General features: G+C 41.0%; 1 protein-coding gene across 1 annotated transcript in view; it reads left to right on the top strand.

The window, feature by feature from the left end:
• Window positions 1-15,145, top strand: part of LOC128367095 (uncharacterized) — a 28,810-nt gene that overhangs the window by 4,979 nt on the left and 8,686 nt on the right. The window contains exons 2-27 of the mRNA XM_053327898.1: window positions 2,266-3,500; window positions 4,013-4,297; window positions 4,427-4,531; window positions 4,636-4,754; window positions 5,117-5,335; window positions 5,485-5,572; window positions 5,997-6,149; window positions 6,416-6,513; window positions 6,910-7,082; window positions 7,180-7,299; window positions 8,009-8,260; window positions 8,535-8,669; window positions 8,803-9,681; window positions 9,854-10,084; window positions 10,178-10,438; window positions 10,525-10,743; window positions 10,878-11,105; window positions 11,199-11,375; window positions 11,545-11,739; window positions 11,862-12,095; window positions 12,375-12,581; window positions 12,808-12,999; window positions 13,643-13,842; window positions 14,164-14,229; window positions 14,342-14,380; window positions 15,075-15,137. Coding sequence (XP_053183873.1) covers window positions 2,274-3,500; window positions 4,013-4,297; window positions 4,427-4,531; window positions 4,636-4,754; window positions 5,117-5,335; window positions 5,485-5,572; window positions 5,997-6,149; window positions 6,416-6,513; window positions 6,910-7,082; window positions 7,180-7,299; window positions 8,009-8,260; window positions 8,535-8,669; window positions 8,803-9,681; window positions 9,854-10,084; window positions 10,178-10,438; window positions 10,525-10,743; window positions 10,878-11,105; window positions 11,199-11,375; window positions 11,545-11,739; window positions 11,862-12,095; window positions 12,375-12,581; window positions 12,808-12,999; window positions 13,643-13,842; window positions 14,164-14,229; window positions 14,342-14,380; window positions 15,075-15,137 — 6,165 coding nt within the window. The 5' untranslated portion in view covers window positions 2,266-2,273. The remainder of the gene's footprint in view (window positions 1-2,265; window positions 3,501-4,012; window positions 4,298-4,426; window positions 4,532-4,635; window positions 4,755-5,116; window positions 5,336-5,484; window positions 5,573-5,996; window positions 6,150-6,415; window positions 6,514-6,909; window positions 7,083-7,179; window positions 7,300-8,008; window positions 8,261-8,534; window positions 8,670-8,802; window positions 9,682-9,853; window positions 10,085-10,177; window positions 10,439-10,524; window positions 10,744-10,877; window positions 11,106-11,198; window positions 11,376-11,544; window positions 11,740-11,861; window positions 12,096-12,374; window positions 12,582-12,807; window positions 13,000-13,642; window positions 13,843-14,163; window positions 14,230-14,341; window positions 14,381-15,074; window positions 15,138-15,145) is intronic.

The raw sequence follows: 15,145 nt of genomic DNA, 5'->3' as shown, positions 1-15,145 counted from the left end.
GCTAGAGGGTGGCCTACTTCATTTATAATTTACCTCATTAGAGACACTAATTATGTAGTATTTAGGGCATATTTTTTTCATACAGTACAGCAGTATTTCATCTCATTAGCTTCACCTCAAAAAAGAAATATGCCCAGTGTTTAGAGAGATTGATTATATATGGAGAGATTCTGTGGTGTGGCTGCTGTTATCTCAATTGGTCATGATGCAGGTTTGTCCTGCTCAGCTGGCTGATAGCAGAGATGTTAGATAGGCAACACAAAATGGAGGAGGCAGCAGACACAAGCTCAGCTGGTCCATTAGGAACATGTCTGTTTCCTGACAATCAGAATTGAGATGACAGAGCATTAAAATACCCAAAGGAGCCCGTGAGCACTGGTGTGTGTGTGTGTGTGTGTGTGTGTGTGTGTGTGTGTGTGTGTGTGTGTGTGTGTGTGTGTGTGTGTGTGTGTGTGTGTGTGTGTGTGTGTGTGTGTGTGTGTATGTATGTGTGTAGTGACCTAGGGCATAGGCCTATGGGGGGTCTTGAGGGGGGAAGGGTAGGCAGGATTAGTTATAGAGTGCAGCACAGTTATTGGTCACTGGACACAAACAATGGGAGGGCTAAAGAGGATTTGGTCTCTGTGCGTACCCCCTCCTCCTCTCCTGCTGTCCTGTAGTTCCAGTGGGAAGTGTATGGTATAGAGGGCCAGGCTACACCCTTTGGGGCGGCCCTGTACATCTGGAAGATTGGCCTGTCTGCCGGTCTAGCATTTACCCTCCCCCACCCTATACAAGGCAGGGTGGGACTTGAACTACATATGGAAGAGTCAAACACAGCAACATTAGTCACCATGCTATTAGAGAAAGGATGCATATTTGCCTCAGTGATGTGAGCAACCATAACTGATATATCTCACCTAGCAGATGTGTAGCAGGATTGCAGTGTATTTCAGTCAGCTGCATGCTTTAATAAGCTGGTTAGAAGTTTCTAAATGGACCAGATCTGTCCTCTTCACTTCCACACTAGTATAAAGTGATGTTCATTAATTCCTTCTTCTCTGTGATTGTAAATCACATCACTGGATAATTACTCAATTAGGCAGTAGTTTATGCTTCCCCTGTTTATATTATTAGCATTCTGGGTATCTTCCTTAACTTTAGTCAGATAGATAGGGACTGGAGTTAATATGTTTGACAAGAATCACCTGACAAGAATGTTTGTTTTTCTTGTTAAATCTAATTCACACTTATGCAAAAAGTATAATAAACCTATAAATCATGACCTGATATATCCAGAAATATTAACATAATAGCAACCTTGTTATAGACAAATTTCAGACTGACAATCTCAGCTGATTACTTTATATTATATCAATCTCTAAATCATCCTGTTGCCCAACTCTAGTTCTCTGTGTGAGAAGGTGCCTTAGATGACCTGTACAGGATGGGCGTGTGTGAGATGGAGAGCCGGGCATGCTTGGCGAGGATGACCTGGGTGGTGCTAATAGGCACCTCCAGAGCAGAATGCTTCCTTTGTGTCCATGAGATTTAATGAGGCTTTGATAGGCAGTGTTTTGAGCTCGCCCGCAGAACTCTGTGTAGATGCAGACACATTCTTCAACAACGAAGGCTATTGTGTGTGTGTGTGTGTGTGTGTGTGTGTGTGTGTGTGTGTGTGTGTGTGTGTGTGTGTGTGTGTGTGTGTGTGTGTGTGTGTGTGTGTGTGTGTGTGTGTGTGTGTGTGTGTGTGTGTGCTATAATATAATCTGTAGGTGGCAGTTGGCTTTATGTTTAATGCAATAAGTCTCAGTCATGCCATTCTGTGGGGAATTGATAATAACTATAAGCAGAGATGTATTGCTTATTTTAAATTGCTATTAAATGAAAATAAGGCATGCATACAAATTACTTTCTTTGCCTACTAAACAGTGGTATTTTTTATTATATTGCTATTGCAAGCAGAAAATGACCAGAACAAATGTGGGTCTGTTCTAGGATCTTTCAACAAAACTGAATGTTTTGGATATTTTTTTGTCGTTATAGTCCTTAAACATACACAATAAATATAATTTAAATTATTGTATCAGTGTAGTGTGATCCATTTATCATATTCGCTTGCCATTCAGAGCGTAGTAAAGTGTAATGTTTTTTACACACAGGCTAATAGTTCAGTGCTCCTAATCTCATTTGTTGTGTTCCAAGTATAGCCGTGCTGTGTACTGTCACACTATACAACACCGTGACCTTTCTCCATCTCTGACTCCCCTCTGTTCTCCTTCCCAGTGGCTACCATGACAACAGAGGCAAGTGCAGTGAGTGAGGCGGATACTGAGGGCAAGCAGAAGGCAAGCGGTGCCGAACCCGAACCCGAGAACAAGAAGAATCCGGAGGCAGCAGCAACTGAGCCAGAGGGGGAGCAGTCGAGCAAGAAAGTCCAGCAGCAGGCCTCTGAGCCTGGGCCTGCTGATGTAGCCACCTCCCCTGAGGAGGAGCAGCTGAAACCTCGTACCCGGACCTCTGCTGGCAAAGGCCTGTCTCGCCTCTTCTCATCTTTCCTCAAACGCCGTTCACAGTGCTCTGAGGGAGAGGGATTTGAAGTAGAGAAAGCCAGGGAGGAAAAGGCAGACAAAGAGGAAAAACCTGACAAAGTGGAAGAGGTGAAAAGTGAAGAGAAGGAAACTAAAGTAGATGTGGAAAAATCAGAAGTTAAAGAAGTTAAAAAGAAAGAAGAAAAAGTAGAACAAAAAGAGGAGAAAAAGGAGGAAGAAAAAGTTGAGAAGAAGAGCAGTAAAAAGAAAAAGAAAGAAGCTAAGAAAAAAGCGGAGGAAAAGGATGAAGAGAAAGTGAAAGAGGAGAAAAAAGAAGAGGAACCAGTGAAGAAGAAAGAGGAGCAAAAGGAAGAGGCAAAGGCACAGCAGACTGTAGAAAAGGTAGAGGAAAAATTAGAGACAAAAGAAGAGGATAAGAAGGAAACTGCTGAAGTTAAAGACAAGGGGGCAGAGGTCGGAAAGAAGGATAGTAAAGAGGAGGGAAAAGTTGACAAGAAGGTGACAAAGAAAAAAGAAAAGGAGGAAAAGGTAAAGAAGAAGGAAGAGGAAAAAGCCAAGAGGAAAGCAGAGGAAGAAGAAAGGGCAAAGAAGCGAGAAGAAGAGAAAGAAAAGAGAAGAGAAGAAGATAAGACAAAGAAGAAAGAAGAGGAAAAGGAAAAGGAAAAGGGCAAAAAGAAGGAGGAGGATAAAACGAAAGAGGAGAAGCCAACAAAGAAAGAAGAAGAGACAAATAAGAAAGAAGAGGAGAAGGGTAAAGAAGAGATAAAAAAGATAGAAGAAAAGCCGAAGAAGGAAGAGGAAAAGGGGAAGAAAAGAGAGAAGGGGAAGAACAAAGGAAAGAAGGACACTAAAGGGCCGAGTGAGGAGCAAGTGAAAGCACCGATTGCTGCTCCAGAGCCAGAACTTAAAACTGAGCCAGACATCGAACAAGCTCCTGATCAGCAGTCACTAAGCAGCACAGAGACACAGGTGAGTGTTGCACTGACAAATATTACACTTGATTATGAATGTGTGGGACTGAAGAAAAAAAGGTTTAAATTAAGCTACATCATCAAAATTGGTATGTAAATAGAAGAGTCATTAGCAGAGGAGTCAACACTGAAGAAACAACGTCAAAGAAACACTGTCATCTTTTTACACATACAGACTAAAAACAAAGCTATCCTATAAATTCAGGCTGCAGATTGGTTTGTAGTTGAGGAACACTTTTTTTTCTATCTAATGAATTTTTTATGTTGTGGATAGCAAGCTCAGCAAAAGTAATGATGCAGATATGAACCGAAAGCTTGGTTGAAAACAAAAATGGTCCATGCTGATCTGCACACAATGTTTCCAGTTCATAACAACAGCAGTGCATTTAATTGAGATCTGTAGTTGTATTAATTAAACTGCTGTGATAATTTCCAAATAAAGTATATTACATCCTCCCACTTCCTTTTCATCTGTACCTGACATACTTTGTCTTGTGTTGACTGTCCCAGCCAGTTCAGGAGGAACACAAGGAGGAAGCTGCATTAAAGAAGGAGCCTGAAGTAGTTGAAGTGAAGAAGGAGGAGACGGAGAAAAAAGAGGAAGAACCAGCAAAACAGGAGAAGGAAGCAAAAGAAGAGAAGGAGGTGGCAAAGGAGGAGGCAAAGAAGGAGAAGCCTGCAAAAGAAAAGAAGACTGAGAAGAAGGCAGAAGAGGCAAAAGGCTCCAAAAAGCAGAAAACCATGCAATGCAAAGTCACCTTACTGGACGACACTCAGTTTGAGTGTGAGCTTGATGTAAGAGCCTGTTACAGTGTGTTCTCTTGTGTTTGTGCAACCACTATGAGACCATTAATATGGTTATGAAAGCTAAAGAACATCTCTCTTCTTTTCTGTCCATCTTGTTTTTCTGTCTTTTTCATTTAGAAACATGCTAAAGGGCAGGAACTTTTAACAAAAGTGTGTGACCACCTCAACCTGCTGGAGAAGGATTACTTTGGCCTCGCTCACTGGGAACCACCAACAAACAAGGTTGGCATATATAGTTTTAGTTAGCATAAGCGTATATTTTGCATGACACTGACAAGACATTGATTGTGAGTGGTTAGTCATTTTCTTCCCCACATTTTCCTCAGACATGGTTGGAACCCACCAAAGAGATCCGGAAACAGGTTCCAGGTGCTGTCTACGAGTTTACATTTAACATGAAGTTCTACCCTCCTGATCCAGCACAGCTTACTGAAGACCTCACCAGGTGAATGTCTTTAGCGTTATAATTTACGGGATATTTGTAGGAAATCTGCTTATTTGCTAGATATAATGACAATGTTTTAGAGCTTCTATTTACCACTGCTCTCCTTATGTTAAGCTAAGCTAAGCTAAGCTAATTGTCTACTGGATCTATCTTCAGCATACAGACAAGAGTGGTATATCTTCTCACCAAGTTGTTAGCCAGAAAATGAATAACTTATTTCCCAAAATATCACGGTATTCCTTTAATGTTCATTCTCTAAACTACAAAACAATCTTTTTTATTTTTTAATGATTAACAGGATAACGTTTTTAAATCTAAGCTTCATGAATGAGCTCATTTTCATCTTTTCACAACTTTTCCAGGTACTTCCTGTGTCTCCAGCTGAGGAAGGACATTATGCGTGGTGTTCTTCCCTGTTCCTTTGTCACACTGTCCCTGCTGGGCTCCTACACAGCCCAGTCAGAGCTTGGAGAGTATGACCCAGAACTTCATGGAACAGACTATGTCAAAGATCTGAGTCTGGCCCCCGGACAAAGCCAAGAGCTGGAAGAAAAGGTTATGGAGCTGCATCGCACATACAGGTAAGCCCAGCCAAGTATTCAGCTAATAGAAACTGTGAGATGCCTTCTGCTTCAATAAATTATTTAACAAAAATTCTTTAAATTATCATGACAACAAATCATATATTTGAAAAGATGTTTCGCCCCTCTTCTCTGTGAACTTAATTAAGGTCAATGAGTCCAGCCCAAGCCGACATGCTGTTTCTGGAAAACGCCAAGAAACTTGCCATGTATGGAGTGGACCTGCACCAAGCCAAAGTACGGATTTGTTTGAATTATTACGTTACATGTTTAGGTCAATGTTCTGTGGGTTAACTGATGATGTATGCTTTTCATGGAAATTCTAAAATACCAAGGTCCATGGTTCAAGTATGCATCGATTTCCTTTCATTTTTAAAATGTGTTTCATCATTTTGTGTCACCACACTTGTTTTCAATCAGTGGCATCCACATTTTAATTACAAAATTGATTTCAGGCCCCTTTCAGTAAATTGAAGTGATAAAAAATATGAAACTCCCATGACCTTAAAATCTATGGCCTCATAGTATGAAAATGTCTGCCCCCTAGTGACCATATGTTGTAAGTGCAGGGTGTGGGCAGGGGTGTGCAGTACTGTGTTAACTTCTTTATTCTCTTTTTGTGTGTGTGTGTGTGTGTGTGTGTGTGTGTGTGTGTGTGTAGGATCTTGATGGTGTTGACATTACACTGGGAGTTTGCTCTAGTGGTCTGATGGTTTATAAGGACAAGCTGAGAATCAACCGTTTCCCTTGGCCCAAAGTTCTCAAGATCTCTTACAAACGCAGCAGCTTCTTTATTAAGATCCGGCCGTCGGAGGTAAATCTAAATTTACATTTTCCATTCTGTCTGTCAAATATTTTAATCAGACAGTTTGTCTTTTATATCATCCTGTCCACTTATTGTTTCCACCTGCTCTTTTCCGTTGAACCCTACAGCAACTAACTGATGAATTTTTTGTCACCAAATTTATTCCACTGAACCCATTCCTTTGGCTCTTGTTATGTTTGATTAAGTGGGATAATGTGATCAACATAACATCATTATATTTGTCTTCGAATTTATGATTGTTTCTTTTCCTACAGCATGAGCAGTATGAAAGCACAATTGGCTTCAAACTGCCCAACTACAAAGCCTCGAAGAAGCTGTGGAAAGTTTGTGTTGAACACCATACCTTCTTCAGGTAAGACCAGGTTTATCTCACACTCTTCTGAATAACATTTTCCTGCCTGGCAACAGAGGTCATTCTGAGGTTCTGTCCCTGGATAATTGGCTAACTGGTTTCTGCAGCTTAATCCCTATATTGGCTCCCTGGCAGTTTAATCACAAAGGAGAAGCTACATAGCTGTGGCCCTAACCTTAGAATTACACCTCAAAGGTTTTCTCTACTCAGAAAGATGAAGGGAAAAGTTGTTTATTGTGAAGTTGTGTTGTGTATTACATAACATACATAATACATACATAACAGTCAATTAGAAGCCAATACAAAATCATACAATGTGATATTATATAACCTCTGATATCAAATTGATTTAAGAGTTGTGTAGATTAAAATTAAATAAATATGTGTGTTGCTCAGGGTTCCAACAGTAGAGCCTCCCTCGTCAAGCCGCTTCCTCGTTTTGGGCTCCAAGTTCAGGTACAGCGGACGTACTCAAGCCCAGACCCGCCAGGCCAGCTCCATGATTGACCGCCCAGCACCTCGCTTCACACGCTCAGCAAGCAAGCGTCTGTCCCGTAATCTAGATGGAGGTATGTGAAGGTGTATGAAGCCATGTTTGTATCACACAAGTATTTGGTAATATAAGTGATTCTATAAGATAAGACTCTTTGGCTTGTTTCGCTCCAGAAGCTGGAGATGAGACTCTCCAGTTCCTGCAACAACTTTCAGCATTAACCAGGTCTGAGATTGATGATTGGTCGGTGATGCTGGCTTCTGACAAACCCCAGCCAGCCCCTGAATTCACAGGTACCAGGAATTGTCTGCACCAGCGCTTTCTTTTTTTCTCGCTCACTAACGGCCTTATCGCAACATTTAACAAACCCATTCATTGTGGTTCATTTGCTTTCATGCCCCTAAACCTTGTGTTTCAGCTTTGGCACAGATGGTTAACTTTTCAGAACGATGGCCTGTTCAGACATGTGGATAATGATGTCCACCTTGTACTTTCCCTGGCATGATCCCAGGGTTGCTTTGGTCACTGAACTCTGAAAGAAAAAACGAGTTCACCCACACCCATAACTACGCATCTAGTGGCATTTCCAATCTTGAGGCTGCTGTTCCTCATTTCTTGGCTTTCTCAGTTTGATGTGTGTTGCACAATGGCTTTCATTTGCTTGTAGCTTTGTGTTCAACATCTTAACTGACTCACTCATCATTGTTCCATTGGCTATTGTTGACTGTTATATTAGCACAGGATGAATCTAATGGCTATTTTTGCCTTTTTTATTTAGTCACAAAGGACGTGGCATTTTTGCTACATGGCCAGATCAAAGGCATTTTTCTTTGAGCTTTGTGCTAACCTCAGCTTAACAGACTCACTATAGTCTGGTACAAATGCTTGGCATCATGCTTGGTCGAAAAAACACGCTTGAAGCACTGTGAAGCATTCACTGAGGCCGTCATCTCTCTAGCTGAACCATTACATAATTTCCATCACCTCATCATCTCTTCACAGCCAAAGGGGAGTCTGAGCAGATATTCATTCAATCCTGGGAGGAGGGGCAGCCTGTTCAAACTGTCACAGTAACCTTGCAGGACACTGGGCAGACTGGCTCTCAAACTATCACTCAGACAGTCAGTCAGTCACGGCTGGAACTGGCATCTGATGAGCAGCAGCAGAAGACAAAGGAAGATGAGTGGTCTGTCCTGCTCCATCGACACCCTCCTTTTCCTTTTGTCCCACCTTTTGACTTTGTGAAGCAGCCAGGTATATATGCTTGTAACACCTGTCTCTAACCAATTGTCTCTTAATTTAACAGTTTGCCTTAAATAACTTGCAGTATTTTGCTTTTGCACAATTTTAAAAAACGTTAAAATGTTTGGTCTATTGCACTTAAATGCGGCCTCTGTATGCCTTATCTGCAGAGGCTTTTATAGGAACCAAACATTCTGCCTGGCATTCAGCTATTTGCAATTTGAGTGAGTTTTGTCTATGTTTGATGATTTGGTATAAAAGTATATTTTTCCCCTGATACTATTAGCTGAGCTCAGCTTGGCAAAAATTAGCCGTCTGGATAGGCTATTGCAACCAGCACTGAAACAGCAAGACGACTGGTTTCTGTACTTTGACCGAATCTTCAGCCTGTCCATGATTGAGCGAGATGATAAACCACCATGTGAGTTTCTTTGTGTGAAAGCATTTTCAGAATTTGAATACAGCATGTAAAAAAACAAAACTTCAACAGCCTGCACTTTCAATTTTCGTTTGTTCAAGAGTCATAGTTTGAGTTTCACTTCTGCTCCTTCCAGTCTCTCCTCCAGCCCAGTTCCAGCTACAGGAGAAGGATGAGCAGATCACAAGTGTAATAGAGCAGGAGCTGACTAATGAGGAGGTCATTGAGAGGCTGCAAGAAAAAGTGATCACAGTAGACAAGCTAAAAGAAGTGCATGTTTTGGAAAAGAGGCTGAGGGAAGTGAGGGATTTAGAGGAAAGGCTCCAAGAAGTGGATGAGATGGCAGAGAGACTCCAGGAAGTAATAGAAGAGGAACTGGGGAAGGAAGAGGTAGCCAAGTTAAGAGAGGAAGAGAAGTTAGAGCAGGAAGAGATCAAACAAGTTGAAGGTGTAACAAAAACAGTGGTGAAAAAATATGTGAGGATAGAGACAAAAAAGGAAGATGAAGTGGATGAATTGGAAGATGAAATAAAGCAGGTGTTTTTAAAAGACTTGTTGCCTGAGGAAGGAGAGACCGAGGTGAAGCAGGAGAGTGTAAAAGAGGTGACAGAGTTGAGTGTGTTAGATGATAGTTTGAGAGACAAGCTACGTCTGATAGAAAAGGAATGGCAAGACGAGGTGGAGCAGAAATTTGGCTTTCCAGATATCATCGGTGGCACCTCTGTAGTAACATACCAGAAGGTGGAGCAAAGGATTAAGAAGAAAGTGACAATTATAGACGATAGAGGGCAGCAGCAGGAAGATGTGGAAAATATGCAGATACAGTCTGGGGTAATATCAGAGGAGAGGCTAGAGAAAGAGAACATATGGCGTAAGACAGAAATACTGGAGGAGAGAACTCAGAGAGAAGTTACAGAGAGGTTTCAGGCGGAGGATCAATCTCAAGTGGAAGATGAGGATATCTGGTTCTTACTTTTTGACCCCTCTCCATACAAGGCTGTTGTCAAACCACCAGGTACAGTATGTCATTTTGCAAGCAGCTTAAATCCTCCACTTGTAAAGAATGTAATCTCTCTAAAACTATCACTACACCTCTCATCCTGCTTACTGTATCTTACTATGAGCTTCAGCACCTCATGTTTTCTACCATTTTTAAGCATTATGTTTCTTTACTCTAATTTCATCAGTTACCTCAGTCAAGCGTGTTCAGGTGGATAAAGGAGAGTCTTTCACCTCAAAGACTGAGATTACAACAGTCGAGGAGAAAAGGGGCATAATAGTAGAAGAGAGAACAATAAGAGAAGAAGAAATAAGACTTATGCCAGAGATCCCACCACGACAGAATATCACAAAAAGAGAGGATGACTGGTTTGTGCTGCTGGATGTTCTTCAGAGAGAAACCTCTTATGTACCACCAGGTACTGCTAAAATCCCCTGTGATGCTTTTCAAAACAATTTTTGCTATCATTTGCATCTTATTTTGCATTAACTACTGTTTCCGCTCATATCAGTGACCTTGAAGGAACAATACCAGATGGACGCAGAACGTTTGGTCTCTGTGGTTCTAACTGCTGCAGAGAAAGATATTAAGGAAGTAGTAGTTGAAGAGAGAAAGATAATAGAAGAGGCACCAAGACATCTTCAAGAAATCCCACAGCAGCCTGTCAGAGAAAGAGATGACGACGCGTTTGTGCAGCCAGTGAAAGAGAGAGATGATGATTGGTTTGTGCTGCTGGATGTTGTTCCCAGAGAAACATCTTATGTACCACCAGGTACTAGTAACATCCCTTGCGCTGTTTTTCAAAACAACTTTGGCTTTTTGTTTTTTATTATTAACAACTTTTTCTTCTTATATCAGTCACCTTGATGGAACAATACCAGAAGGAGCCTGAACGTTTTGTGTCTGTGGTTCAAACTGCAGTGCAGAAGGAGATTACTAAAGTAGTAGTTCAAGAGAGGAAGATAATAATAGAGGCACCAAGACAAGAAATCCCACAACAGCCAGTAAGAGAACGTGATGACGACTGGTTTGTGTTGCTGGATGTTGTTCCCAGAGAAGCATCATATGTACTACCAGGTATCACAACATTTCCTGCACTGATTCACAGCTTTATGAAAGCAAGCAATTATCCTGAGCTTTGCAGGGACTTTTATTTTTAAAGCCCCTGACCAGTGTACACTCACTGAGGATCCGTGTCTCTTTTGTTGTAGTGGCTGTTGCCGAGTCCCCTGAAGAACGTGTCTCTATGGTTGCAATAACATCAGTTATTGTTGAGCAGAGAGAAAAAAGAAGGGAGGATGTTGTTGAAGAAAAAGAAATTAAACAAAAGCAGAGTCAAGAGCAAGTCATAGCTCTGCCGCAGGCTGTGAGACAAATAGAAGATGACTGGTTTGTGATGTTGGATAGTCCCACCAGAGAATCATCATTTGTGCCACCAGGTATTGCCAACTATCCCATGTGCTCTTTCTTAAGACTTGAATGCATATTTTGTCATCTTCTTGGCTTCTTACAATTCTCATTCATTCTCTTAGTAGTAATGTCTAGGAAGGTGGTTGTAGTTGAAAAGATGATGGTGCAAAAAGAGGACAAGAAGCTTCCCAAGCAAATAATCCCAGAGCAGAAAATATCTCAGCCAGTCAGAGAAAGAGATGATGACTGGTTACAGCTGCTGGATGTTGTTCCCAGAGAAACATCATTTGTGCCTCCAGGTACCCACATCTTTCACATTTCCGTATTCTCTTTTCACACATATTATCACCCCAAAGAAGATCCATCCTACAAATGAACTGTGTGGCAAACTATTCAAATATCATTGCCATTGTTACCCTGTAAAATTATAAAGCTTCAAACTGAAGTATACATTTGGTTTGTTTTCAGTTTCTCTCCCTCTACCAGCTAAAATCTATCCAGATATTCAACCTGTAATTGAAGTGAAAAGAAAAGAGCAGAAACTGCCAAAGGTTGATCTTGACCAGATTAGACAGCAGCATTCTCAGCCACTGCCAGAGAGAGATGATGACTGGTTTGTGCTGTTTGAAGCTGTTCGTGAGGAAGCAGTCATACGACCATCAGGTATACAATTTGCATTTGCACCCTTGGCTACTGAATTGCCTCTTTCACTCAGCTTTAAAGTTGAACATTTGTGAAAAGAAAAAGCTAGTGTCATTCAGCTCTTTTGACTCTGTCTCTGCCAGTTGCTGCAGTTAAAATTATTCCGGAAATGAGGAAGACGTTTGAGGTTGAGGTGACAACAACTGAGACTAGAACATGGAAGAAGACGATAATTGGTGTGGACAGCAGGCAAGATGAGGCACGTCTGTCTGAAATTAGACCGAGCCCAATGGCACCATCATCAGAAAGAGAAGGAGGAGATGATTGGTTTATCCTGTTTGACATCATCAGAGAAAAGACTGTTGTCATACCACCAGGTACCGTTCATTACCAGAAGGTCTCCATACACTCTGATAAAAGGCTAATTTATATGGTGGCTCACCAGATGCTTTTTTCTTTGCTTTAATTTTTTAAAGCCCATAAATATGTGAAAAATAAGTGATTATATCAATTTTCAGCCACCTTTTTGTAGCGGTTACCATGAAATGGAACAATTCGTCTTATGACCGAGAACTACTTCGAAATACTTAAGGTTATTGCTTTTACATGAGTGACTGAAGGTGACTTGGGATTTCTTTGTGTGTATTCTACATCAGTGGCAATGGCTGGGCCTGTCCGTATGTATCCTGAAGTGAGACCATCTAAAAAGGTTACAACCACAGAGCAGAGAACACAGCAGAGAATTATAATAGTGGAGGAGAGATGGCAGCAGGAGAAGATGATACAGCAGATACCACGTCCAACAGTGAGAAAGGTGGAGGATGATTGGTTTATTCTTCTCGATGTGGCCCCTAAGAAATCAGGTATAGTCAAAAGGATTCAGGATTTTTTTTTAACTTTCTTATACAATTCCCAATAATTCAATAAAACGCTTGATCCCCAATCACCGGCCTAATATTAATGTACACCTATGATCAGATTTCAGCAATTTTATTGGTCACTCAACCTTACTGCAAATGCTTGTGTCCTAATATTTTGTCGTTTCTTAGATTTTTATATTACCCAAAACTGATTGTGTATTTGCTTTAGTTGCTGCCCCTGAGCGCATCCGATTCCCGGCAGAAGTCAGACCTCCAACTTCTGAGACCAAAAAGAGGATTGTTATCTCTGAAACAAGACCTCAGTTTGAGAGACGAATCTTGGAGGAGAGACGTCCAGTCGTGCACACACATATTAATGATGATTGGTTTGTTCTACTAGATCGTGGCCTCAAAGAGTCAGGTATTTTAGGTATTTTTTGCCTGTTTTGTTGAATTGCAGTTGTGCAGTTCACACATGGCCATGTTTTCTTCGCTCCATGAAACGCTTATTAACATCAGGTTGAGACTTTTCAGCTCATTTACAGCATAAGACGAGAATGTGTCCACCGTTGGCGATGTGTTCCCCATTATTCAAGGATTTCTGACTGCGCTATATTTTGAGGAAATCATGCTTTCTAATCTCAGCCTTTCATCACATCACCTACATTGAGCTTTTTAGCTCTTTTCTGCCTAACATCATCTGCTTTTGCATCTACAATCGGTTCATAACAAGAACTGAACTGCGCTTTATCTTTTATTTCACTTTGTGGATTTGCGTCTGGTCTACCTCAGGCTTGGACATGTGCCTGTCCTCTTAAGGTAGAATAAACAAAGCACTTAAGGTACAGTATACTCCTGCTCTGTAGTGTGTGAACTTTCCTGATCGCATCAAGGCTTGAGTCTGTGAGTATGATGACTTTGTGTGTGTGTGTTATTTCTGTGCAAATTTAGTCTACATTGTTCCTTGTGAAAATTGTCAAATGTGCATACAGTTTAACCCCCGCAGCTGTGATAAAACCGATTTCACTCCATTCACATATGCATTTTATCTATATTTTATCCAGTGGTGAGCACACAGAGGGGTGCCCGTCCTGTCAGTGCTCCAGTCTTCTCCCAGGCTGCCCTGGCAGAGGCAGGGATCCCAATGGCCCCTCTTGACCAGCCCCAGACCTCCACTCCAATCAAGACAAGCCGCAAAGACGAAAGGCGACTGGAGGTCACTGTAGAGGCTGTGGAGCCCTCAAAAACTGAGGCTGACATCAAGGTATCAAATTTTCCTGATTAGTGTTGTAACTTTTTTTCTATGTACTTTCAACAGGAAATCTGAAATTTTATGAACACAAAAAATATTGCTTTATATATGTGAAAAAAAAAAAAAAAAAAAGCTGGTGCCATTGTGAGATAGCCAAATTATTTGTGATTGATGTGTCCTCATAGTGATTGTCTGGTTATTTTTATTATAGGTAATGGTAACTATAAAACTATAAAGACCTCCCTCTATGAAAATGCTTTATGTCAATAACAATAAAATAAGCTAAATTACTGAGCAGAGATTATCTGAACTGTGTCTCTCTTACTGCTGTAGCCAGCAGTGTGGAGGGACCAGAGAGAAGAGACTTCATTGATAACCAGCATCAATGGGGACATTCAGGTTGGTGTCAGACACTGACCTTAGAAGACATGCTTCTGTTATTGCTAAGCTATGTAAGAGTGTTAAAACCAACAAGCAGATGATGCTAACATGTGTCCCTCTCTCCTACCAGTCTGAGGTGGTGAGCACGGAGGTGGTGCGAATGCGAAAGGTCAGATTCTTAGCCTTGTTCATGTTTCCATAGCCATTTCTCCACCTCCATTCTGATGATAGGGCTTCTTCCAAAAGACTGATTTCACCTTCTTGTCATGTTGTGCTTCCATACAGCTAGGTGAAATCCACACCAGGTTCGAGGCACATACAGCACATTTTAACAGGCAGCAATGTAAGAATGGAGAGTCAGTGGCTGGCCTTTATAGAACAGTATAGAGAACAGTACAGTAGAACAGTACTTCAATATGAAGACATTGTGCTTGCCTCAAGATTTTACAGAAATGTAGATGTTTATACTTTGTAGGTTTACAAAGCATTCATTTCTTCTCATTGCTTGCTGTATTTGTAAACCTTGGAATGCACATGCATGATTATGGATTATTAGCACTTCATTAAATAGTGCATGATACCTGGTGTTTTATCACATTCCTGTCACTCCACCGTTCTTTATTTCTTCACTCATTATAAGAATAGAAATATTAAGGCAGTTCTTAGGCTCCATGTTTTGTCAGGATTGTAGTCATTTAGCCCCAAACTGTTTTGCATGCAGACTCCTCACAATCTTTCTTGTCTATTGTATTAACACTTTAGTGATCTTTATAGTATGCATGTCCAAGGTGTGGCAGTTTGATGCCATCACATATGGAAACTGAAACAAACCCACACTTTTTTGTTCTTTTCATTTTTCACAGAAAAGAGCTAAGAAAATTGAGGGTGACTCAATTTATATCAGACATAGCCTTTTAATGTTGGAGGTTTGTAT

Source organism: Scomber japonicus, chromosome 10 (assembly GCF_027409825.1).
Source record: "Scomber japonicus isolate fScoJap1 chromosome 10, fScoJap1.pri, whole genome shotgun sequence".
NCBI lineage: Eukaryota > Metazoa > Chordata > Actinopteri > Scombriformes > Scombridae > Scomber > Scomber japonicus.
Note: the sequence above shows the minus strand (reverse complement) of the source record. Positions and strands in the feature narration are given on the sequence as shown.